Here is a 26034-nt window from a genome sequence, read left to right as displayed (position 1 = left end):
GCCTCTTCCAAGGGACCGTCGATTAAGAGTGTAGGCCCTTTAACTGATGGTCAACCCTGGTCCTCGAGAGATGGTGTTGCTTCCCCTAGCACAGTGGCCCCACCTCTCCCCTTGGGTGAGGCCTTGTCTCTTTCTCCCTTTGTACAGGTGTGGTCATCCTTGGGGATAACGGGTCCGCCCTCCAAGGATACCTTGCTGCAACTTTTCATCCGTGGTACTAGTTTGCAGCCCTCGTCAACTTCAGAGGTGGATCCTCTGTCCTGAGTCGATGTAGTGGTGTCAGAGGTCACCAGTTGTGAGGGTGCAAAGAGACAGTTTCCGACACTGATGATTTATTGACGAGTGAGCCGGACTACATCGAGACGTGCAGACGTACAAGTAGCACAGAAAATGCCTGAGGCCGATTCGCCAGGCTTAGGTTTAAATTTGTTTCTTTTGGTACAAAAATCATTGAATAATAATCTTAATATAAGATGTACATATTTGATTATCACATCAGAAGAAAGAGCGGAGAATTCCGCGTTGACTGATACAGAACAAAATATCTCTAATTTAAATACAAGTGCGTGTAATACATACAAAGGGTTTATAGACATAGAAACACACTTGTCAGAAGGTGTCCGTACAATCCATGGGTTGGAATTTTGAAGTGGTGTGGAGCAGCAGGAGCTTGACCCTATTGAATATGAAATCTCCTGTTAGTTGGTCTTTAATGGCTGGAGGGTATGCAGGAGCAGTGGACTTGAATAACAAGGCTTGGAATAGGCTCTTCTCCATAAGGTACGTTTTGACCTCAGGACTAAGATATCATTGACCTATTCCACAAACAAAATTCAAGTAACCAAAATTGTGTGACCACCTCATAATTCAGTTGTTTCTTCAGCACCTTATACTTTTTACAGTTCTTACAGGCTCGTGAATTATCCGAGTGATACACCAGTAGAGGTTTGATTTTGCTATCCCTGCTGGCAAGAGGAAAAAACAGCAGGGTTAGACGGTCTTTAATGGGGTTGTAACCGGCAATTGTCTTTTCTTCTGCAGTAAAGAAGGTCCTCATGGCTAATTTCTTCCAGAATCACAGGTCTAGGTGCAATTGAACACTTGATTCATCCTGTAAGACCTGGAAACCTCGGAAATTAATGCCTCTGCTGCCATGCTTTGGAGCTCGCAGCCTCATTGTGTCACGCAACACTATGGATGGTTGTTCTTTTCTTGAAATTTTCAAACAAACCAGCCTCAGCTTGTATTGAATGTTTCTTTTTTCACTGACATACGTGGTTCATTTTTTAAAAGGTCAGCATAAAATACCATTGTTTTGTCACAAATAATGTTTTAAATAATCGTATCCCCTGCTAACTGCTTTTCATTGATCCAGGTAAGCAGCAACTTTTCAAGGTTACCAAGTGCAAGCGGTCGTTGTTTCATCAATGTCAATACCCATTTGATTTGATTGCTTGTTGTTTGCCAAGAATTGTACATATTAATGTTTTACAGTTGTAAATATTTGCCTGCTCAGCCACATGCATACTGTACATTGCTTTTGCTTCTTGATAATTTTGTTTTTCGCCTCTTTGGTAATCATATCCTTCATCTTACCATCTTTCTTAATTATTGTTGTGGCCATTGTCATGATACTGTACAGTCCTGTTAACTTGACGATGAACAATAGCAATCACAATAGTATAAAGATCATGTGGTCACAGCCTTACAAAGAACAGTTCCAAATTTGCTTGCATAATACAATATATGATGCTGCTGCAAGTGCGGCTCGGAGAACAGAAGAGTCAAGGTCTGAGGATGCGGGGGGAGATGCAAGCTAATGGGAAATAAAATGACGTAAAAATCACGTGAATATGCCATGAATACTGAGTGGGTTGCGTATGGGCACCTTGTGACTGCTCTCTGTGCATTGTGTGCTAATTTTGTTAGTGTTCTCTCCCACCGTTATCCCTAAATTGAATGGTCGTTTGCATATCAAGCTTAGTTTATGATTTGGCAGAGGGTTTTTACAATTTCATGGCCCTGCAGTCATCAACCGCAGTTGAGGGTGGTGAGCCTATCCTTTGACTTTATAGTCCAACTGCAAAGCAGTAGTTTCCACAGTTATTGGCAGTATGCATAGCCTTTTGCTAAAATGCAAGACCATAAGGTAGTCGCCGTCCTTTGAGTCACCTTCTACGACACGCAGGATGTATGGTTGTAGTATTCTTATATCTTTACCACAGGGCAAAAGTTTTGCATCGTTAGTACTTGTCCAAAATAAATGCCCATATAGAGAAAAATTATTAACTAAGTTGGTGGAAAGTTTTATTTAAGAGAACCACTTAAAGCACATACAAAGGATTACTGAAGAAGCAAATCTAAGATTTTAAAAAGGATTACAGAAGATGCAAACCTTTTGACACTTATGTAGGATTATTTCTAGCTTTGTCTCATTGAAAGCATCCTATTCTTCTTTTCTTGAATATCGGCAACATTCGTGGGACCAATGGCTATAGAATTACGGGATAAATAAAGCAACACGAATACTATAAATACAGTATTGGTAATTTAGTTATTTTTTTTTTCAATTTTTAACCCAATTCTACTAAGACATGAGAAGTTTATATACAGTACTGTACTGTAGTTCTAATAGGTTGGCAATCCATAGTTTCTAATTACCACAGAGGAATAATTGATATGTTTTTATTGATGAGTTTGTTTGAAGAAGTGTCTTGTTTGTAAGATTATTGAAGTTTTGTGGTTATTAATAAAGTATTAATAACCTTATAACTTATATATATCTGTTTATATGGTGACAAAATCTTCACTTAACATTTCATGTTACTTTATGCTGTTTCATCCTATTCCAAACAAGACTTACATTTTAATCACTTTCAAGGTAGTTCAGATGTCAGTATGTTCTTTTGAATAAATCAGTCATATCTAGGCTATGTTTTTTGGCCAATAATTTTCCAATGTTTGAAGGATGCTTAACCATAGAGGATTTTCATTCTTAATTAAAGAAGTACAGTAGAAAAGAGCTTGTGAGCTTGTTTAATAGGCATTTTATCAAAGGAAAGCTTTATCATGTATTTTAGCTTTATCTCTATAGCTGTTTGCTAAGCATTGATAAAATAAGACCTTACAATTATATTCATTTTTACTTCAACAGTTAATCATCGGTAATTTTGGTCTTAGTTATGAGCAATCAAAGTCTCAGATGGCCATGTGGGCCATATTTGCTGCTCCTTTACTAATGTCTGTGGATCTGCGGACACTTCGCCCAGAATATAAAGCTATTCTTCAAAATCGTGCCGTTATTGCGGTTGATCAAGATCCCCTTGGTATTCAAGGAAAGAGAATTTACAAGGTAAGACAAGTTTGTATTAGTTTGATTAAATTTATATTATACGCTACTTACAGAAATTTTTTATTTCAATGAAACTACCTGGGGTTTATGTGCTATTCCTTAAAAAAAAAAAAAGAGCAGTTCAATGATTATAAAAAACCCAAAACATATGAGAGAGTCCCCTTATTCCTGTGAGTAAGAGGCACAGGCATAAAGAAAGGGAGAATATATTGCATCCTTTCACTCCTACCACCATTTTAACCGCTAATTTTTTGTGCTTGTGTGATTCTGTCTTTTTGGTGGTATGTGTTCACATCTTTAGGTTAGGAATGCAAAGTGAATAAGCTTTTATCAGCAAATGTGGATCCTCGTTTGAATTGCATCTCTTTTAGAAGACTAACATGCTCCTTACTTGATCATTGTTCTGAATGTTGTCACTTATCAGAACAACCTATGTCGATTGTGTTTAATATAGAAATTCAATTTTGATGGCATTTTGTGGACTATGAAAAAGCCTCTGATAGTGTGCACCAACCAATTTTGTGGAGTATCCCGAGTTGTTATGGAATTCCTCTCAAATACCTAAATTTGATTGTCTGTTCATAAGCATAGCAAGTGCAAAGTTAATGTTCGTGGAGTTGTATCAAACAATTTTCCAGTGAAAAGCTGAGTAATCCAAGGAAATGTTTTGTCACCTATGCTGTTTATCCTCGTCAAGGATTTTGTAACGTGTCAAACAGTTTGAGATGGTGGAGAAGGACTGGACTGGATTGGTAACAGGAAATTAGCTGACCTACAGAATGCTAATGATCCTCTCCTTATTAGCAGAACACTAATAGGATTTGCGATGCTTGCTTACCAGAATGCATGAAATATCACAGGAGGTTGGGCTCAAGATAAATAGAAGAAAAAGAGAGATGATGGGAACGGAATATGCAATGGAAGATGAAATATGATTTGAAGGAGAAAGGATTGATAAGGTAGAGTCCTTTAAGTATTTAGGAACTATGATCAATACAGGGTCATTTGAATTGGAGTTTAGTGAAAGATTGAAAAAAGACTATCAGACAATAGCTAGGTTAAGTAAAATTTGGAAATCAAATCAACTAGAATTATATATGAAAATCAGGCTATATATCAACTTAGTGATATCTGTATTACTGTATGGACAGGGACTGGAGGGTGGCCGTTGGGCTTGGGTGGGAGATGGCAACCCTGCCTGGCCGCTTGGGTGGGTGGGCGGGGGGTGTGCCCTGCCACCTCAATGTGTGCTCTCGCAGCTGTGAGGTATGTCACTTTTTCTTTTGGCTCAGTAGAGATCGAACATGTCCTCTCTCTCCTTATAATGCCATTCGACTTTTTGATCTTTTTCTTTTCAGGTGTGTGTGTTCCCTTATGATAGCCTTCATGCAAATCTGTCCAGGGCGCGAGGGTGCCGCGTGCGGTACCTTCATGTCATCGTTCTAGACCAACCCGCACTCTCTGTGTCCTTTGTGCAAAGGGCATCGCTGCGAGCAGGGTTTGCCTTGCGCAGAGTTTAGGGAGTTTGCTGCCTCCCAACGGGAGAGATTTCGACGACGTAGGAAGGAGGAGGACAAGTGCGATATTTCTCCCTCAGGGGCGAGGAAAGTGCGTGCCTCTTTTTCTCGCACCCCAAATCACTTTCAAATGCTTCTTCTCGCTCACGCTCTTCCGAGGGACGATTGAGTATGAGCACAGACCAACTAAGTCTTTGGCAACCCCGGGGTACTTAGGGGGTTGTTACTTCCCCTAGAGGAGCAACTTTACCTCCAGCTGCCGGGGAGCCATTTTCCCTTTTAAGATGGACTGTAGGTGTGGCCAGCCTTTGGTATTTCGGAACCCTCTTTGAAGGAAGAAATTCTGCGTCTTCTTCAGCGTGGTGCTAGGAAGGACCCGTCCAAGGAAGGACCCGTCTCCAGAGCCTTTAACATCTAACGCTCTGAAGTTGTGCGAAGTCCATCTTTCGTCTTCTCCTTGATTTTCCATGCGTGGACGAGGCAATTGCTCACGTTCGACCCTCCAACGGCCTCCTGCTGACGATGACCCTACTCGCCATTCTGGGACCTCGTCTTCCTGTAACCTCCAACCTTCTGTTTCTCCCCACAGGAACCCATCGGTTAAAGGTGGTGATCTTCCGGGGACCAGCGCTTCTACCACCAGCAGCACGAAAGTACGAGCCTCGCCATCGCCTCGCCCTTCTGGACACACTTCCCCTGATTGCCTTTCATAATGATCGGAAGATCAAATGGATCGATCAACTCTGTCCTCGGAGATGTTCCTCTTCACAAGGAGAAGTCTCGCGTTCGCGCTCTGTACGATGACAAGCATCCCAGTCTAGGTTGTGGGTTGGCCAGGGCACCAGCCACCCGTTGAAATGCTACTGCTAGAGAGTTACGGGGTCCATTGACTGGCCATACAGTAATGTATTGGATCCTTCTCTCTGGTTATGGTTCACTTTCCCTTTGCCTACACATACATCGAATAGTCTGGCCTATTCTTTACAGATTCTCTTCTGTCCTCATACACCTGATAATAGTGAGATTACCAAACAATTATTCCTCACCCAAGGGGGTTAACTACTGCACTGTAATTGTTCAGTGGCCACTTTCTCTTGGTAAGAGTAGAGGAGACTCTTTAGCTATGGTAAGCAGCTCTTCTAGGAGGACACTTCAAAATCAAACCATTGTTCACTAGTCTTGGGTATTGCCATAACCTCTGTACCATGGTCTTCATTGTCTTGGGTTAGAGCTCTCTTACTTGAGGGTACACTTGGACACACTATTCTATCTTATTCTCTTTATCTTGTTTTGTTAAAGTTTTTATAGTTTATATAGGAGATATTTATTTTAGTTTTGTTACTTTTCTTGAAATATTTTATTTTTCATTGTTTCCTTTCCTCACTGGGCTATTTTCTCTGTTGGAGCGCCTGGGCTTATAGCATCCTGCTTCTCCAACTAGGGTTGTAGCTTAGCAAATAATAATAATATATTATTATTATTATTATTATTATTATTATTATTACTACTTGCTAAACTACAACCCTATTTTGAAAAGCTGAATGCTATAAACCCAGGAGCTCCAACAGGAAAAAATAGCCCTGTGAGGAACTTGCTAAGCTATGTTTGACGTTTGACGGCTGCTTTTCCGGTCCCAAACAGCAGGGGAACCCCACTCTCTACAGGATCTCCTCTGTCGTTTTACCTTGTTCATTCAAAGTATTCAACGTTTCATATCGCGTATTGTTCATTTACTGTTAAATCGTCACTGTTGTATGACGGATGAAATAAGAAAGTCTTCAGTTTCCTCTTGAAAACCTTAATGTCTCCATTCATTCAGATGTCTCGTGGGTGCATATTACTTAGTCTCGGGGCCGCATATTTAAAGGCTCTAGAGCCTACAGTAGACATATATCTAGGTTCCAATAGTTTCAAGTCATCTGTAACTATTCTCTTGAGTATTTTGGACGACCGGTTCTGATAACTTGGTGGGTTATTGTACATATTTTAAATTCAATTCTCACTTTTATTGGCAGCCAGTGTAAATCAATCAGTATAGGTGTGATTCTTTCCCTAGGTGGGACACTTTTTATGTCTTGCTCCTCTGTTTATTGTGTTTAGTAATTTCTTAAGTTGCACTTTTGGTAAATTGTACCAGATAGAGTTGCAGTCGTCAATCCTGGTAATAACACAGTTTATCACAAGTTTCTTTACAGTATTTTCGTCCAGGTACTTTTTTATTATCACAATATTTCTTAGATGATAACCAGCAGTTTTTATTACTTTATTAAGTTGGGCATTGAGGGAGGTTACAGTTAAGAAATACACCTAGATCTCGGACTTTACCAGATATCGGCACCGAGTTATTATTATTATTTATGTTCATTTGAATAACATCCAAGTTTTTCACGCTGTTTCACTTAACCACCACCATGAATTCAGTTTTGTTCTCATTGGATAATTTTAGTTGTTTAAATGACATCCATTTTTTAACACTATCAAGGATTCGGTTTAGAGTTTCAGTAGTGGCATCTGTATCATTTATGGAGAAGTAAAATTGTGTGTCACCCGCAAATAGTTTGAACTTCACACCATGCCTTTGTAGTATTTTTGATAGACCAATTGTATAGAGGCATAATAAGATTGGGCCAAGTCCACTCCCCTGTAGTACCCCTCTGTTTAAGGGTTCATATGATGAATAAGAGTTTCCAATTTGTACACAGTAATTTCTACCAACTAAGTAGTCTTTTAGGTATTCGAAAGCTTAATCTTCAACGCCGGTGGACCGTAGATCATTTAGTAGCAGTTCATGCACAACTATATCAAAAGCAGCACTGAGATAGAGCAATATTGATATACCACATTTATTTTCATCCATCATTTCCAGCATATCATTTACAACAGAGCAGTTTTCTGTAAGCAGATTGGTTGTCAGGCAAAGTTTCTATTACTTCTAAGTGACTGACTATTGTTCAATAATTGCGTATTCAAGCACTTTTGAAACAAAGGATAGATTTGAAATAGGTCTATATGAGCTTAATTCCTGGTAGTCCAGTGCATTTTTCAGGACTGGTGTGACTATAGCCATTTTCTCAGATTTGGGAAACCTACATTCATCAATGCTTGCATTTGCTATTCTCATTATTATTTCGGATAGACTAGAAAAGTTTCTCTCTCCAGTTACTTCAGATTTTCCTAGCTATACAAACAGAGTCATTTATACAAATGTCCTGCCTCGTCCGCCCCTCAAATCTTGACCGTATGGAAAATGTCCCAGCCTCACAGAGGCTGATGTGTACTAACCCAGCATGGAAATATAGTTGGTAACCATACACAGTTGCCAATTTGGTCCTTTTTTTTTCTTTTCTGGTCATAGCAAAAGGACTGAGAGCGAACCCATATAAATGATTCGGGTTTGTATAGGTAGAAAAAATACAAATTGCTTAAAAAATTTGTAATGTTGTTATGGTCTTGTCTAACTTATTATTGGATTCTTATACCCTTTTGCTATTCATGAGAGAGAGAGAGAGAGAGAGAGAGAGAGAGAGAGAGATTTTAACTTCTATATGGTTTATGTTTGTAAAGGGCATTTTATGTACATCCCTCAGCCATGTACCTGACATGTTTTGACATGAAATGTATGTCATGGTATTTAAAAGGTTAAGTAGAAAAAGTTAAGTTCATGCAAACGAAATGTATCTACATCTATCAGTATGTCCCAAAATGTGGAAGCGGTGAGGTTGACGAAATGTTGATATGTTTCCTTCATCAGTGTACAGAAAAATACATGTGTTTTGTTCATTGGACCTTTGCACATTTTCACCTTTCATCATAATTTGTCAGGTAATAAATAAGTTCAAAATTTCTACAAACAGCAGGATGATGCTGGTGGATTTGTTTTTGGCCACAAAGGGAATAGTTGAGTTCTCTGATCTGTGGCCTCTGTTGTCTGTGTGGAAAGAACTAATCTTGTCAAACGACCAATTTCCTTTTTTTTTATTTTTTTTTTTTTTGAAAAAGGTTTGAGTTTTGAACCTTTACAAGATCTTTCAATTAAAGATCTCACTGATAAAACATTTATTCTTTTGATGTAGGCGTCAGCTAAACGCTTGTGATCTGCAGGTGCTGTCGTAAAAGGGAGGGTTTGGAAAAGAGATGATTTGATCTCTTTTGCCTACTTTTCAGAGTTCAAATGATTTTAAGACTGAAGGGTTGCCACAATTCTTTCAAATTCTCTCTTTGATTAAGGTGGTGCATTACATCAGAAAATATATTTCTTTGTCTGTTTTAGCTTTTACAGAATTATTTTGCTCAAGACTACAGCCATTAGTACTCTCATTTTGTTTTGTGGGATTAGAGTTCCAAGTTATTCCTTGTCTCTTTTCATTTGTTGTTGCAGAAGTTTTTCCTTTGGAAAGGGTTTAAGCAGTAGCTCAATGGCCTATCAAGTTGGTATCCGCTAAATTTTCTCTTAAAATCCGTGTTTGCTTATCAAGATTGCTCAGCTTTAGATCCTTTAGTGGCTGCAGGTGAAATAATCTAATCAAATAATTTGGTTTGTTTTTAATAATTTTCTTTTAAATTCTAGTTTTAGTTACATGGTGTTGGCATTTATATAAATGGGAATTTGGAAATATGGGTAATATTTAGGGAAACAATCGCGAGTTCTGTTTCAAAATACTATTTGAGAATTTTATTTTTATAGAAAACTTAGGCTATAAATTAATCTAGAATAGTAATTAATTTATTACTGTATTTGAAAGCTATAAATGAACTGTTGCTTTCCTTCACAGACAACCCACCTGCATCAAAGTGTGGGAGTCAGTATTATGAATATAAAGTAAGGTTCATAGAAATATATGAAATTTTAATGAAAAAATATGTTACTTTTGTACTCACCTGATGTTCAAGTGTCCACTCTCCTCTCCACTCTCTTGTGGTGTCAAGATAGTTTTGACTTCAATACTGAAGACAAAGGCAATATGTCTTGCCCTATCGATTGGTTTATTGCCATTAACTGCTAGATCATATAATTAAAGTATTTTACTAGAGGTCTGAGACTATTGAAAAGGAAAGAAAATAGACATCTTTTAGTTTAGGGGTAAATGTTGATAAAACCAAGCTTCATGAAAGAATTAATATAAACATCAGGTGAATGTAAAAATAAAAAAAGTTTTTAAATATTTAACTTAGCCGGTGAATATATAGCTGCAACTCTGTTGCTCGACAGACAAAAAACTGTACAAAAAAACTCGCCAGCGATCGCTATACAGGTTGCGGGTGTGCCCATCAGCGCCAACTGTCGGCCAGATACCAAACTCCATGTAAACAAAGACTCAATTTTCTCTCTGTCGACGTGTCGACAAGACGTACTTTACTCGCTGTTGCTACCTGGAGTTTTTCCCATCATCTTTGGTGAAGTACTATATTCTGGTTTTGAGCTTTCGCTGTGCAGGGTTTTTCTTCAAATAAATCCTTGAACTCTTTTTTGTATCGGATTCATTGTTGATGACTTAGATCGTTTTTTGGAATTTTCCCTTGACCAATTCAAAATGGCTGACCTTTCACAAGTTCCCAAGTTTAGAAAATGCAATGCTAGGGACTGTTCTAGGCGTCTTCCGAAGGCTTCTCTCGACCCTCACACTGTTTGTTCCAATTGTCGGGGTAAAACCTGTCAATTGGAAGATCGGTGTGAGGAATGCGTGGGCCTTTCGGAATTCGATTTTATCGAATTTGAAAAGTACACACGCAGGCTAGAGAGAGATAGAATTAGGAGAAGTTCTTCTAGGTCGATTGATGTTTCCTCTCCTCATGCCCCACAACCTATTCCTTCCCCTGTAGTGGTTGTTCCTAACCCCCCTCCTAGCACTCAGGAACCATCGATGGCTGACATGATGCGTGCTATCCATGCCCTGGGGGAGAGAGTTGAGTCCCTTGCAAGTGACCGCAATCAACTCATGGCGGATGTTAAGGAGCTAAAGTGCCAAAGTGCCGCGGGAAGTGATAAAGTGCCAAGTGAAAGTGTTGTGAACAGTGTTGCTCTTGAGGGTTCGTCTGTTCGTGCCTGTCGTTCTCCTAGTCCGGGACCTCTTGCAAGCTCCCAAGTCCAGGGGAGAAGCAATGTCGCACGACGCATGGGTTCGAGAGGCTTTGATCAGCGAACAGACGTTCCCTCCATGGTATCAGGCGTATCTCCCCAAGATCGCCCCTACCTACGTAAGACGAGAGAGCCCGTTTTTACCTCGTCGTCTGAAGGTGTTTCTCGTAAGAAACTTTGGACCAAGGTCTCACGACCTTTAAAGCGTAAATCGGTCCCTTCAGGACAAGTCCAACGTCCCGGTTGTAGCCACTGGGTCAGTTCGGACTCGTTGCCGTCATCTGATGACTACTCTCCGCCTAAGAGAGGCAAAGCAGTACCGCTTCAGTCGCTAACCCCGTCTGTCGCCGCACCTGCTCCCGTAGACCCTAAATGAGCTTTGCTGCAAGACATGCAGTCCAAGCTTACGTCTTTGATGCAGGACTTTCATGCGGAGAAGGTTGCTACCGTACCTTCTGGCAAAACAACCTTCCAAGCGATCGGTTGTGCGTCCTGTTGACGCTGAGGTAACCTTCTCGCGTCTACCAGTTGAGGTGGTTCCTCCACCGATGCGATCCAGTGTGGGTTGCCAGCCGCACGTTGATGTTAAGCGACGCTCGGAGGTGGTTGTTGACGTTCAGGACGTTCAACAACCATCAGAGGTGACTTGTTTAGACGCGGTGCGTCAACCTCCGCAACCCAGTGTGGTTTCCACTGCTCAACCCAGACGGTCTAGACAGTCTCGGGTGGATGCTGTGCGTCCTCGCGCTCCCATGGTTGTTGACAGTTCACAGACTGTGCAGCAGTTCCATGACGTTGCGTCCGGCTCCGTCACGCATGCACCAGTGCGACCGGACTCAGCGAACCAGACGTTGCCCACTCCGTTGCCGTTTCCTCATCAGTTTTCGGATGAGGAACTTTCTGATGAGGATGTTGCTGAACAACAAGACGATCAACAGTCAGAACTGGACGAGCCCAAGTCAACTCAACCATCTTTGGACTTTAGAAAAGTCTTGGCTGTATTCAAAGAGTTGTTTCCTGACCAGTTTATTTCTGTGGCTCCTCGTTCTCCGCCGTCAGAGTTTGTATTAGGCATGCCTTCTACCGCACCTGCCTTTACTAGACTCGTCCTCTCACACTCATCCAAGAGAGCTTTGCGGCTGATAGGAGACTGGTTAGAGTCCAAGAAGAGTTTAGGGAAGACAGCATTTGCCTTTCCCCCATTTAAACTCTCTTCTAGATCGAGCGTCTGGTATGCCACGGGAGAAGTTCTCGGCTTGGGAGTTCCTGCCTCTGCCCAGGGCGACTTCTCAAGTCTTGTAGACTCTCCCCGCCGCCTTGCCATGAGACGCTCGAAGATTTGTTGGTCACCATCGGACCTAGACCACCTTATGAAAGGGATCTTTAGGGCTTTTGAAGTCTTTAACTTTTTAGACTGGTGCTTAGGAGCCCTGAGCAGGAAAATCTCTTCGACAGATAAAGATATTTCTTTGCTCATTATGTCCTGCATGGACAAGGCCGTCCGTGATGGGTCCAATGAGCTAGCTGCCTCATTCACGTCCGGAGTCCTGAAAAAGCGAGAGTCTCTCTGCTCGTTCCTGTCTGCTGGAGTTACACCAGGCCAGAGATCTGAACTTCTCTTTGCTCCCCTTTCCAAGTGCCTGTTTCCAGAAGTCTTGGTAAAGGAAATTGCTGCTTCGTTAGTTCAGAAGGACACTCACGATCTGGTTGCGTCCTCGGCTCGCAAAGCTCCCCCTTTGCCTTCATCTTCCGCTAGACCGAGGATAGACACTCCAGCGTCTCGCTTTATTCCGCCCTTTCGTGGCAGAGCCTCCAGCAGAGGAGGTGCTCGTGCCGAAGGGAAGCGAGGGAAGAGGAAAGGATCCAAGTCCTCTAAGGGCAGAGTCTGACTGCCCGCAACTTCAGACAGCAGTGGGAGCCAGACTCAAGAACTTCTGGCAAGCCTGGGAGAGGAGAGGCGCAGATTCACAATCTGTGAAGTTACTCAGAGAGGGGTACAAAATCCCTTTTGTACGCAAACCCCCTCTAACAACGTCTCCCATCGATCTCTCTCCCAGGTACAGAGAGGAAGAAAAGAGACAAGCCCTGAAACTGGAAGTGTCTCTTTTGCTAGAGAAGGGAGCGGTGGTCAAAGTCTCGGACCTTCAATCACCGGGATTTTACAACCGTCTCTTCCTAGTTTCAAAGAAGACAGGAGGGTGGAGACCGGTGCTAGACGTCAGTGCTCTGAATGTCTTTGTCACAAAGACGAAGTTCTCCATGGAGACCACAAAGTCAGTCTTAGCAGCGGTCAGAAGGGAAGACTGGATGGTCTCGCTAGACCTAAGGGACGCCTACTTCCACGTCCCCATTCACTCAGACTCCCAACCTTTTCTGAGATTCGTTTTCGAAAATGTGGTCTACCAGTTTCGGGCCCTGTGCTTTGGCCTAAGCACAGCTCCTCTCGTGTTTACGAGGCTGATGAGGAATGTGGCCAAATTCCTCCACTTATCGGACATCCGAGCCTCCCTTTATTTGGACTACTGGCTTCTCAGAGCCTCTTCCAGTCGTCGCTGTCTGAAGGATCTCAAGTGGACTCTAGATCTGACCAAGGAATTGGGACTCCTAGTCAATTTGGAAAAGTCGCAGCTGGTCCCATCCCAAACTATTGTGTATTTAGGGATGGAGATTCACAGTCTAGCTTTTCGGGCTTTTCCGTCGGCCCCCAGAATAGATCAAGCCCTGTTATTCATCCAGAACATGCTGAAGAAGGAACGCTGCTCAGTCAGGCTGTGGATGAGTCTGGTAGGGACGCTGTCATCCCTGGAACAATTTGTGTCACTAGGAAGACTACACCTCCGTCCTCTTCAATACCATCTAGCTTTTCACTGGAAAAAGGACAAGACGCTAGAAGCGGTCTCGATCCCGATTTCTGAAAAGATAAAGTCTTGTCTGACTTGGTGGAAGGACAATATCAACCTAAGAGAGGGTCTTCCCCTGGCTGTTCAGACTCCCAACCACGTTCTCTTCTCGGACGCATCGGACTTGGGCTGGGGCGCGACACTAGACGGTCGGGAATGCTCAGGACTGTGGAACTCGAGTCAGAGGAGCATGCATATCAACTGCAAGGAGCTGATGGCAGTACATCTGGCCTTGAAAAGCTTCAAGTCTCTCCTTCGAGGCAAAGTGGTGGAAGTAAACTCAGACAACACCACGGCCTTGGCGTACATCTCCAAACAAGGAGGTACCCACTCACTGACGTTGTACGAGATCGCAAGGGACCTGCTCATCTGGTCAAAAGGTCAAGACATCTCCCTAGTAACGAGGTTCATCCAAGGCAACTTGAATGTCATAGCAGATTGTCTCAGTCGGAAAGGGCAAGTAATTCCAACAGAATGGACCCTCCACAAGGATGTGTGCAAGAGACTTTGGGCCACTTGGGGCCAACCAACCATAGATCTCTTTGCAACCTCGCTGACCAAGAGGCTTCCAATCTATTGCTCCCCAGTCCCGGACCCAGCAGCAATACATATAGATGCCTTCCTCCTAGATTGGTCACATCTGGATCTCTACGCATTCCCACCGTTCAAGATTGTCAACAAGGTACTGCAGAAGTTCGCCTCTCACGAAGGGACAAGGTTGACGTTAGTTGCTCCCCTTTGGCCCGCGAGAGAATGGTTCACCGAGGTACTTCGATGGCTAGTAGACGTTCCCAGAAGTCTTCCTCTAAGGGTAGACCTTCTACATCAGCCACACGTAAAGAAGGTACACCAAAGCCTCCACGCTCTTCGTCTGACTGCCTTCAGACTATCGAAAGACTCGAGAGCTAGAGGCTTTTCGAAGGAGGCAGCCAGTGCGATTGCTAGAGCAAGGAGAGCGTCCACCATTAGAGTCTACCAGTCGAAGTGGGAAGTCTTCCGAGACTGGTGCAAGTCAGTTTCTGTATCCTCGACCAGTACCTCTGTAGCTCAAATAGCTGATTTTCTCTTATACCTGAGAAAAGGACGATCCCTTTCAGCTCCCACTATCAAGGGCTACAGAAGCATGTTGGCATCGGTCTTCCGGCATAGAGGCTTAGATCTTTCCAACAATAAAGATCTGCAAGACCTCCTTAAGTCTTTTGAGACCACCAAGGAGCGTCGTTTGGCTACCCCTGGATGGAATTTAGACGTGGTGCTAAGATTCCTCATGTCAGACAGGTTTGAGCCGTTACAATCAGCCTCCCTGAAAGATCTCACTCTAAAGACACTTTTCCTGGTATGCTTAGCCTCGGCTAAAAGAGTCAGTGAGATTCATGCCTTCAGCAAGAACATCGGATTTTCGTCAGAAAAAGCCACCTGTTCGCTGCAACTTGGTTTTCTAGCCAAAAATGAGCTGCCTTCTCGGCCTTGGCCTAAATCTTTCGATATTCCCAGCTTATCGGAGATCGTAGGCAATGAACTAGAAAGAGTCTTATGCCCTGTTAGAGCTCTTAAGTTCTATTTAAAGCGTACCAAACCTTTACGAGGCCAATCTGAAGCGTTATGGTGTTCAGTTAAGAAACCATCTTTGCCTATGTCAAAAAATGCTTTATCATACTTTATCAGATTGTTAATACGAGAAGCTCATTCACATCTGAGTGAGGAAGACCGAGCTTTGCTTAAGGTGAAGACGCACGAAGTTAGAGCTGTAGCAACTTCCGTGGCCTTTAAGCAAAATAGATCTCTGCGAAGTATAATGGACGCAACCTATTTTAGAAGCAAGTCAGTGTTCGCGTTTTTTTATTTGAAATATGTCCAGTCTCTTTACGAGAACTGCTACACACTGGGACCATTCGTAGCAGCGAGTGCAGTAGTGGGTGAGGGCTCAACCACTACAATTCCCTAATTCCATATCCTTTTAATCTGTCTCTTGAAATGTTTTTAATGTTGTTTTTTATGGGTTGTCCGGAAGGCTAAGAAGCCTTTCGCATCCTGGTTGATTTGGCGGGTGGTCAAAGTCATTTCTTGAGAGCGCCCAGATTAGGGGTTTGATGAGGTCCGGTTGTATGGGTTGCAGCCCTTGATACTTCAGCTCCTAGGGGTCTATCAGCATCCTAAGAGGATCGCGAGGCTCCGTAAGGAAGACGTACTTATAAGGCAGAGTAATCGTTTAAGTCGACTTCCTTACCAGGTACCTATTTATTTTGTTTTTGTTATTTTGATAACTTCTAAAATGAAATAAAAACTCTTAGCTCATAAAATGTAAACATATTTTACTGGTCTCTACCCTCCACCCTGGGTGTGAATCAGCTATATATTCACCGGCTAAGTTAAATATTTAAAAATGATATTTTAATTATAAAATAAATTTTTGAATATACTTACCCGGTGAATATATAAATTAAATGACCCTCCCTTCCTCCCCAATAGAGACGCAGTGGGACGAGGAGAAAATTGAGTCTTTGTTTACATGGAGTTTGGTATCTGGCCGACAGTTGGCGCTGATGGGCACACCCGCAACCTGTATAGCGATCGCTGGCGAGTTTTTTTGTACAGTTTTTTGTCTGTCGAGCAACAGAGTTGCAGCTATATATTCACCGGGTAAGTATATTCAAAAATTTATTTTATAATTAAAATATCATATTATTAAGTTTCTGGTATTACAAAAATAAAGTACAGTACTGTATATGTATACTTATTTTTTTACAGGACAAAGGTATTGAGATTTGGGCTCGTCCAATTTCTCCTCTTCATCAGAACTTTTATTCGTATGCCATAGCTTTTCTTAATAGACGTACTGATGGAACACCATCTGAGGTAAGTCTCGCTAATGGTGATGCTATTTACACTAGTAGAGTCCTATGTTCTGTCAACTCTGAAACTTTGATTCTTCAGTTTTGTAATAAATGATTAAATGATGCAGTACATTAATATGCTTTTTATTTAGTGGAAATCTTTATACTGTATTGGAAATTAATGAACTTACATTAGTCTGTAAATATAAATAAAACTAAAAATAAAGCATTAGAAATACTTTTATTAGTACAGAGTTTAGTTTTAATTACTAAGAGAAAAAAGAACGAAAAGTAATAACTATAATTATGAAATTCTATACACCAGTGATATGAAAAATTTAAGCATCTTGGGAAGTAGAAAGAACAAAGGTAAAAATTTCAGAATGATGGGTTAAGAGCAGATTATTTAATTTCTATATTTTCCAGGTATCTGTAACACTTCGTGAACTTGGTCTGGCTTATCCTGGAGGATATGCAATTACTGATCTCTTTGATAATGTTCACTATGGTACTGTATCACCAGACAAGAGATTTAAGGTAGATGTAAACCCCTCAGGTGTTGTTCTGGTAAGGTGTGATGTTATAAAGACAACAGGTTTTGGTGTAGGTGGCAGCAGATCCCAATTTAGGGAAATTCCCCCCCAGAGTACCCTCAGAAACCCTTTTAACAATCAAATAGTTAATCAGTTTGGGCATCTTGACAGATTTTTCTAGCACCAAAGCATTTATATTGAAAATGCTGTACAAAGAATATTTTCTTTTAAGGTATAGGTTGTGTACAAAGTTATTAAAATAGTTGAGTAAGCCATTTCTCATTAAACTTTATTTATTGGCAAGGATTTTTTTCAATATTACTATTTTGTGAAACTATCATAATATATAATAAACCTATTTTGGTCACTTTCCTTACATATGGCTGCCATACTTTGAATTTAACATGCAGTTAGTTAACATTGCATCATATCCTATTTTATGGTTATTTTGCAGTTAACAATGCATCTCATTCTGTGCAATGTTCAGTTCATATTTACTTCACTATGAATCAATACAAATATGCATAGAGATTTGATAGTTTGTTATTTAGTGTAAAGAATTTTGGGGTTTAGGCATGCATAATAATCTGGATGATGACAAAAGTAAACTATGCTAAGTACGGTAAGGCTAGAATTATTATCTCTACCTGATTAGCATTTAGTTACAAAGGTATTTGTAAAATGATGCACTAGCTTTCATGGATTACCATCATCAAGTGATATAAACTAAGCTAATATTCATACTGACGATATGGCTGGCCATAAGTTTCCATTGAAAAGTATGATTAACAGAAATATGATTTTTTTCATGTCCATCAGCTTCTTTGATAAGTAGTCTTTGATGCTACAATGAAAAGTAGTAGTTCAAAATTGTGCGGGGGGAAAAATTGCTCTGGCAAGCTGCATTAGTTGTACAGTATTGTACATTTTTCATTACATCTTTTATGCTTATTTGCATTAACAAATATATAGAGATTTACATGGATGCCCCATTAGTAGAAATGTTAGGTGAAAATTATTTTTATATATGTGAATTAGGATTTTTTAATTACCTGTACTGTACTTTATGCAATTATCTAAAAAAACATAATATTGGTGCATACATATTTGAAATGGTTGATGATTTTCTATTTAATGAATGTAAAGTTCTATAGTACAGTGTCTACTTGTGCATATTTTTATCATCATTCAATGGAGGCAATAAAGCTGAAAAGAAAAATGCTGAGCCATAATGCCCTATGTTGACAAGATATTTCTTTTTTAAATTTGGTCAGTAGCATTGTTTAATATATTAAAAAAGATTTCATGTTATCAGCTATAATTTTATTTGCTTATACAGTACTAGACTATGAAAACTGTTTTTGTTCAGTAATTAGTATCTTATGTAAAATTTTATTTTCTAATAATTCAAAATATTAATTCCACAATATAATTTAAAATGTGTTTCATTATAAACTGTACTGAGGTATGTTGTAAAATACTAACATAGTAACAAGTTTCGACAAACACTTTGTTGAAATGCCTTTATTTCATAAATTCCAAGAAAAATATTCAATAATAGATACTGTATTCTCAGTAATTTTGTAATAAATATATTTTTATATATAATAGACTCCATTGAGCATAGATTTTCTCAATGCTCATAGATAAGAGTGAAATTTAGTGTTAGAAATCAAATTTCAATTTCAGTGCTTTAGCAATAGTTCACATAGCCATGAAATGGAATTGTATCATTGATATGGTTTCTATTACCTAATTTTGTCACTGCTGTGATACCTAAGTAATAACTACCTATATAAGTGTTACTTTTATTGCATGATGGGGATGATCAGCAATAACTAAAAGAAGGAATCATCACCTCATGACTTCAAATTATGGATTAATCATATGCATTTCCAGCATCTCATATTTCATCTGTTGTTGATTAGTTAGTTTAGTATTAACATAAAATCCATTGATGTTAAGAAATGCATAATAGTTGTTGTTAAGCAACGTTTATGTAAATTTTACATTCCATGTTGTATGATCAAATGAAGATGAATGACAGCCGTACTTTTATTAACCTATATTGATAATGCACTGATTTACATCCTCAAAAGTCTCAATGATTAGATCTCTGTTTGACGCCTGCTTCAAGGACTTCTGTGGGGTACACATAAGAGACCTGAAGGCTCTAGTGACATCCCACTTCAGGAGGGATCATCTCCATGGGAGGCTAATACTGCTTGAAGCAATTACCGTATTTCCTGTGTCATAAGACGCTACAGCCAAGTAATTTTTGGAAAAAAAAGAAATTGACTATTTTACAACATATCGTAGCAGCAATTGCTAGTCAGTGAATTCTAGTATAATTTTTCATCTGGCACAGTGAATTTCATATTGGGTGTAATATGAAATGTATGAGGTGAAAATTAACGGAATCTATTTTTGGGTGAGATAGCCATGTTGTCCTGATGGAAGGTTCCTTCAGTAGCTTCCTAGGGTATATTTGACTACAGTGGATATTCCCAGAGAATTAAACTAAAGGTCTCCAGAATTCTAACTTCTGGCGCGAATATCCCCAAAGTTGCCTTTTAGGATATCGCATAATAACAGGGGACGTATTCTTGACACGCCACATAGCTATCTGCACCCCCACATAGCGTTTACACTTCGAGGGGGAAGAAGTGGCAAGATTAGGGAGGAGCCATTACAAAGTTCTCCTCGGTTACTGTTATGGGCACTCGGATGACATCATGCCCTTTGCCATCTTGGATGACGTAGCATCCGCCCGCCATCTTCATTCCTTTTAGCGTTCGGCCAGTACCTCCAGATACAGTAAGATAGGGAGGGAGCCTGCCAAGGCCTTTCATATAAAGGAGGGCGGGTCCATCAGGACGACATGGCTATCTCAACCAAAAATAGATTTTTCGCTTCGCTCAAAATGGGTTTTTTGGGCTCAGGCCATGTCGTCCTGATGGAAGTTTACCAGAGCATTAATGTATTGTGGATTTCCCAATTGTGCCTTCGACTTCCAGACAATATTTCCTTGGTCATTAGGTCCTAAGAGACCTATGATAACACCGTTATAGTCATATCCGCTTAACATGTAGAATGTTAGTGCTTCCTGCCCCCTACAGGGAAAAGTCAAACCAGACTCGGGAAAAGTCTTGAAGTTGCATGTTATACTGAACCAACCCAGCAGTCAAAGGGGACATGCAGGTCTCGTTGCATGTCGGTAGCCCGAGTTTGTATCAAGTGTAGGAACAAGTTGCATTTCGCTGGAAAGGTTTACATAAGCATAGGAACAAAGGTAGCATTATTGTTTTAACACATCATGCAGAAGAAGGGTAGAAAAATACTCTCACACAGATTTATTATAATGTTTTAGGGCGAAATAAGACGCATAAAAACCATTATACATTTATCTAAAATAAATGAGGATGAACGTACATGTAATACTGTAATGTGAAATTTTAACATGCATGTAAAGAAAATATGTAATTTTGTAATTGAAAATCAATTAGATAACATAGGCACATTGACATAAACAGAAATATTTGTAGTACCGGAAAAGGAAAACTTGCCACATACTTCAATTTCCATATGGAATTGTAATGTCTTTCTGAGAATGTCTCAATATACACTCGTGTAAAAAACACGCGGCACTAGTGTTCAGTCTATGTTATATCACCTTAGTATATTAGAACAGTCCGTATCGTCATCACGATAACAATCACTTCTATGTTGTGCCCTAGGGCCAACATATACACCCTTAGAATTTTAAGTCCCATAAAATTCACTGTTCCTCGCAGCATTAAGCGGCAGGTTTTAGAACACTACCTGCTGCCACCACGTATCGCTCAACTTGTTGCACTTGCTTCGCGTAGTGCTTAAAGAACACCCTGGATGACTTCCATCCAGTAAAAGAGCGAAGACTCTCGAAGTCCATTAACTGGAAAAAGTTCAGGGAATAGGCGACCTTCCTAGGATCGTGACCTGCGGGTGTACTGTTTAAGTGACAGGTTTGACCCCGATGTTTCTCCTTTAAAGAGTTGTCCTCCCCCGAAGTCTGAAGTTCTGCAAAGATAGACCTTTAGACTCTCCACAGGGCACAGAGAGACATCTTCCTTCAGAGGGCAGATTCTCCAGGGACCCCATCTTTTTGTGGGTAACTCGTTCTTGGCGAGAAACGTTGGGTCAGGAAAGAGGGTGAGCTCGCCCGTGTCGGCGAAGCGGATGTGGCCCTCTTCCCTAGATAATGCCACAATTTCATTAACTCTAGCCCCCGAGGCTAAAGCAAACAAGAAAATAACTTTCTGGGTCTCATTGTCCAAGCCTGAGGCGAAGTGTAGCACTTTGTCGAGAGACTGTGAAATGGGTCTCGAGGGGCCACTAGTCGAGAGACCATGAAATGGGTCTCGAGGGGCCACTGGTCTGAGTCTAGCACAGGCCTTTGGTACCTTGTTGAAGATTTTGTTAGACAGATCTATCTGGAAGGCATATAGCAAGGGTCTTGTCAGGGCAGATTTACACGTAGAGATCGTGTTGGCTGCTAAACCTTGTTCATGAAGGTGGATAAAGAAAGACGGAGAAATCCATCGAGATTTCTTTCAGATTCTTTGCCTTGACAAAGGTTACCCATTTCTTCCAAGATGACTCGTATTGCCTTCTGGTAGATTTTGACTTATATTCCTCCAAGAAGTCTAGGCTTTTCTTCGAGATTCCAAACCTTTTCTTTACGGCAAGGGAGAGAAAATCATGAGATAAAGGGCTCTGGTTTTCTGTGATGAAGCGAAGACAGTCGACTTCTGAACTTGTTGAGAAAGAACTGGTTCCGGCAGTGAAATCAGCTTCGGTTGTAATTCCAGAATCGGGGAACCAGTTGCTCCGGGTCCACTGGGGAGCCACTAAGTCTGCCGATCCTTGAAAGGATCTCATCTTGGTGACTACCTTGAGCAGTAGGTTGGGCGGAGGGAACAGGTAAATCCTGGTCCATCTGTTCCAGTCCGGGGACATGGCGTCCATTGCTTCCGCGCGAGGGTCCTCCTACAGGGCCACGTATCAAGGAAGTTTCTTGTTGTCTCTCGTTGCGAAGAGGTTGATCTGCAGTTCCGGGACTTGTCATAAGATGAAGGAGAATGATTCTGCGTCTAGGGACCGTTCTGACTATCGGAACTATCCTGGATAGAGCGTCCGCTGTCACATTGCGGAACCCTTGAAGGTGAACTGCTGATAAGTGCCATCTCTTCTTCTCCGCTAGGCAGAGGATGGCTAATATCAATTGGTTGAGTTGAGGCGATCGTGAGCCATGAGGATTCAGACATCTGACCACTACATTGCTGTCTAAAGTCAGTTGCACGTGGGCTGAGAGACGAGGAGACAATCTCTTCAGAGCGAGAGACTTCCATGGCCTCCAAGATGTTGATGTGGAACGTCTTGAACAGGGAGGACCAAGTTCCTTGAGTCTTGTGTTGATGGGAGTGACCCCCCCATCCTTACAGCGATGCGTCCGTGTGGATGGTAACTGAGGGTGGAGGCAGTTGTAGAGGCAATGACCTCTTGAACTTGCTGGCCTCCGACCATGGCTTGAGGAGTGATCGAAGCCGAGACGGGAGTGGTCTGAGATCTCTTCGAGCGTTTGATGCGTATCTTCTCCAGACTCCTGATGCATCTTTTAGCTATGCTTTCAGCATTGGGTCTTTTACCAAAGCGAACTGGAGAGAGCCGAGCACACGCTCTTGTTGACGTCTTGAAATTCATTTGGATTTGAGGAGTCTCTTGACAGACCTCGCTATCTCCCTCCTCTTTTTTAACGGAATGGAGAGACGGTGTGACTGTAAATCCCAATGTATGCCTAGCCATTGGAACTTCTGTGCCAGAGATAATCGAGACTTTTTGGTGTTGATCTTGAATCCTAGATGTTCCAGGAATCGGATCACTTTCTTGGATGCTTGCAGGCATTCCGTTACCGATGCTGCCCACACCAGCCAATCGTCCAGGTAGGCCATTACCTGGACGCCCTGTAGGCGTAGTTGTTGAACGATAGTCTCTGCAAGCTCCGTGAAGACCCTTGGGGCTATGTTGAGCCCGAAGGGCATGGCTCTGAAAGTGTACTTTCTTTTTTGAAGCCTGAATCCTAGGAAGGAGGAGATCTGGCGATTCATCGGGGTGTGCCAGTAGGCATCCGCCATGTCTATGGAGACTGTGTATGCCTTTCTGGGCAATAGGGCCCTTATGTGCAGGAGTGTTAGCATCTTGAACTTATTCTCGATGAACTTGTTGAGAGGGGACAAGTCCAGGATGACTCTGAGTTTGTCGGAGTCTTTCTTGGGAACACAGAACAGGCTTCCCTGAAATTTGATGGACTTTGCTCTCTTGATCACCCTTTTGTTCAAGAGTTCTCGGACATATTCTTCCAGAATGGGGGTGGAGTGTTGGAAGAATTGTGGAAATGCTGATGGTGATGTCGTCCAGCTCCAGCCTAGTCCATTCTTGACGATGCTGTGGGCCCAGGGATCGAAGGTCCAATGATCCTGGAAGAGACGGAGTCTTCCTCCTACCGGAAGCAACTCATTGCTTCTTGTTTCTGGAGGACTTGCCTCCTCGACCGCTTGCCCCCATACCTCCTCTTCCTCTGGAGGGACATCTAGAGGAGTCTCTTCCTGAGCCTCTACCCCCCACACGAAAGGTAATAGACTGCCTTTCGTAAGCTGGAGTAAAGGTTGGTGACTGAGTCACCACTTGCTGGGGCACCAGTTGGAAGGTGAGTTGGGCCTGCGCCACTAGCTGTGGCGTTGCGGTCACGGGAAGTTGACGCTTTACTGGGTGAGGTGGCAGCCTTGGTCTGTTTGAAGTCTTCTTAGGCTGGGGACCCTCATCCGGAGAAGACTTTCTCTTTGCCGACTTGCCCCACTTCTGGAGAAGGTTCCTATTCTCCGTGGCGGCCTTGTCGACAATCTCCTTGACCAAATCAGAGGGGAAGAGATCCTTTCCCCATATATTGGAAGAAATCAACTTCCTAGGTTCGTGCTTGACCATCGCAGACGCGAACACGAACTCCCTGCACACCGGTCGTGCCCTGACAAAACTGTAGAAGTCCTTCGTCAGAGTCGCCAAGTGAGTCTTGGCGAGGACCATAAACATGTTCCCTGGCTATTGTCTTCATGGACACCTAGAGAGAGAGCGAAGCAGCCAGTCTCTCCTTTGTATCCTGTTCCCTATGGAGTAGGAAATCAGATAGCTTGGGGAGGTTCTCGCTGAACTGGCGTCCAGCGATGTCAGCCTCCAACTTCCCGACTGAGAAGGTCAACTGGATGTCCTTCCAGTCTTTATTGTCAGGTGGCAGAGCCAGGGAGAGGGGCCTACACTCCTCAAGGGTAGGGCAAGGCTTCCCCGCTTCCACTGCCTTCAGTACTACCCTGAAGGATTTTTCCGTGAAGGGAAAAACCATAGTATTGGGAGCAAGAAAGGATGGGTGTTTCTTGCCTAGGGCCGGCACCTTGGAGTTGGTGTAGCCCCTTTCCTTCAGGCAGCCGGCGAACAGCGCCTGAACCTTAGAGTGGTCAAAGACAATGACCTCGTTAGGCTCCGTTTCTTCCCTGGAAGCCGGTTCTGTCTTGAGACGAACAAAACAGTCTGGGTATGAGTCAAAGTTCGGCCAGAATTCCACATCTTCAATGGGAATGGCGCCCAGCTTGTCCGAGATGACTATCTTCCCGTTTGTGATAGGCATGTACTCGGCATGCTTCCATGGGTTGACCTCTGAGCAGGAGGGAAGGTCCTTGACGTTGAGTCTCTTCTGAGACCCTCGTTGAATCGACAGGCGGAGAAGCTCCTTCTTAAATTCCACGTCTCTCTGCTTGATCTTCTCGTCGAGGATCGCCATCATGGCCTGAATAGCAGCCATGGTATCGTCCGACTTCGTAGGAAGGGGAGTGGACGAGGTAGAAGGTACCGGTTCCGGGGCAGGAGTCGACGGCACTGAGAGGGATGCCACATCCTCCTCTTCCGACTCTGGAGCCACAATAGACTCCTCTTCTCGGCCATCGGCCAAAAGGTCCTTCTCGGTGTCCTCTGACACCTCCGACTTCCTGTCATCTTCAGTGTGGATGTCTTTCATTGCATCCGAGACATCCGAGTCGATCGTCAGCTGGATGCATGGGATCTCGGGGTGAGGTTAAGGGATTACGGCATCCGCAGATGCCCTAGGGAAAAGCATGGCCCTCATGCGCTCGCTGGGAAGATAAGGCCCTGTGGCGTTCTTCTGAAAACCACACACCCACTTGCGTAGTTTCTCCTGAGCGTTATCCCTTGACTCCGCAGACTGGGAAGACTCAAATCCCTCACATAACAGGTCCTTGCACACTGTGCACGCCTGTGGGTCCCAGTACTTGAGAGACCCCTTGGTAATGGAACAACGGGAGTGATTCCGGCACCCCAGATGACCATAGAAGTCCCTGCGACGTACGCTACAAAACGCACTCTCACACTGGACGTACTCCTCCTGTAAAGAGAGGAAAAGAATATGAGTATATTGAAGTCTATCACAGTAGACTTAAGATCATATTAATTATTGTAATATTAAATCCTTTCTTAGTGTAAGCTTAGGATAGGTAAGCTGGAAAAGAATTACGAAAGACACATACCTGTGAATCCCGCCCAGCCAATTGCTGTGACCTTTCTCATTATTAATCCTAGGACGTCTTTGTAGGAGGTCCGATGGAAGATTTTAACCCCTATGGGGGAGATTAGTTTAAACAACACGTACTTCCAGGAAGTTGATAATGGGAATTGAAGGGGCTGATGAACAATCAGCATAGAGAATAGGGGGAAAAAAATTC

At 42.3% G+C, this 26034-nt stretch overlaps 1 protein-coding gene across 8 annotated transcripts in view; it reads left to right on the top strand.

Moving 5' to 3' along the window:
- The window catches only part of LOC137626954 (alpha-N-acetylgalactosaminidase-like), a 219820-nt gene extending 200562 nt beyond the window's left edge, over positions 1-19258 (top strand). For all 8 annotated transcript variants that reach the window (XM_068357955.1, XM_068357941.1, XM_068357972.1 and 5 more), the window contains 3 exons: positions 3155-3352; positions 16594-16701; positions 17106-19258. In XM_068357955.1, the coding sequence (XP_068214056.1) occupies positions 3155-3352; positions 16594-16701; positions 17106-17393 (594 nt within the window). In that variant the 3' untranslated portion in view covers positions 17394-19258. The remainder of the gene's footprint in view (positions 1-3154; positions 3353-16593; positions 16702-17105) is intronic.
- The last annotated feature ends 6776 nt before the right edge of the window (positions 19259-26034 follow it).

Source organism: Palaemon carinicauda, chromosome 2 (assembly GCF_036898095.1).
Source record: "Palaemon carinicauda isolate YSFRI2023 chromosome 2, ASM3689809v2, whole genome shotgun sequence".
Classification (NCBI taxonomy): Eukaryota; Metazoa; Arthropoda; class Malacostraca; order Decapoda; family Palaemonidae; genus Palaemon; species Palaemon carinicauda.
Note: the sequence above shows the minus strand (reverse complement) of the source record. Positions and strands in the feature narration are given on the sequence as shown.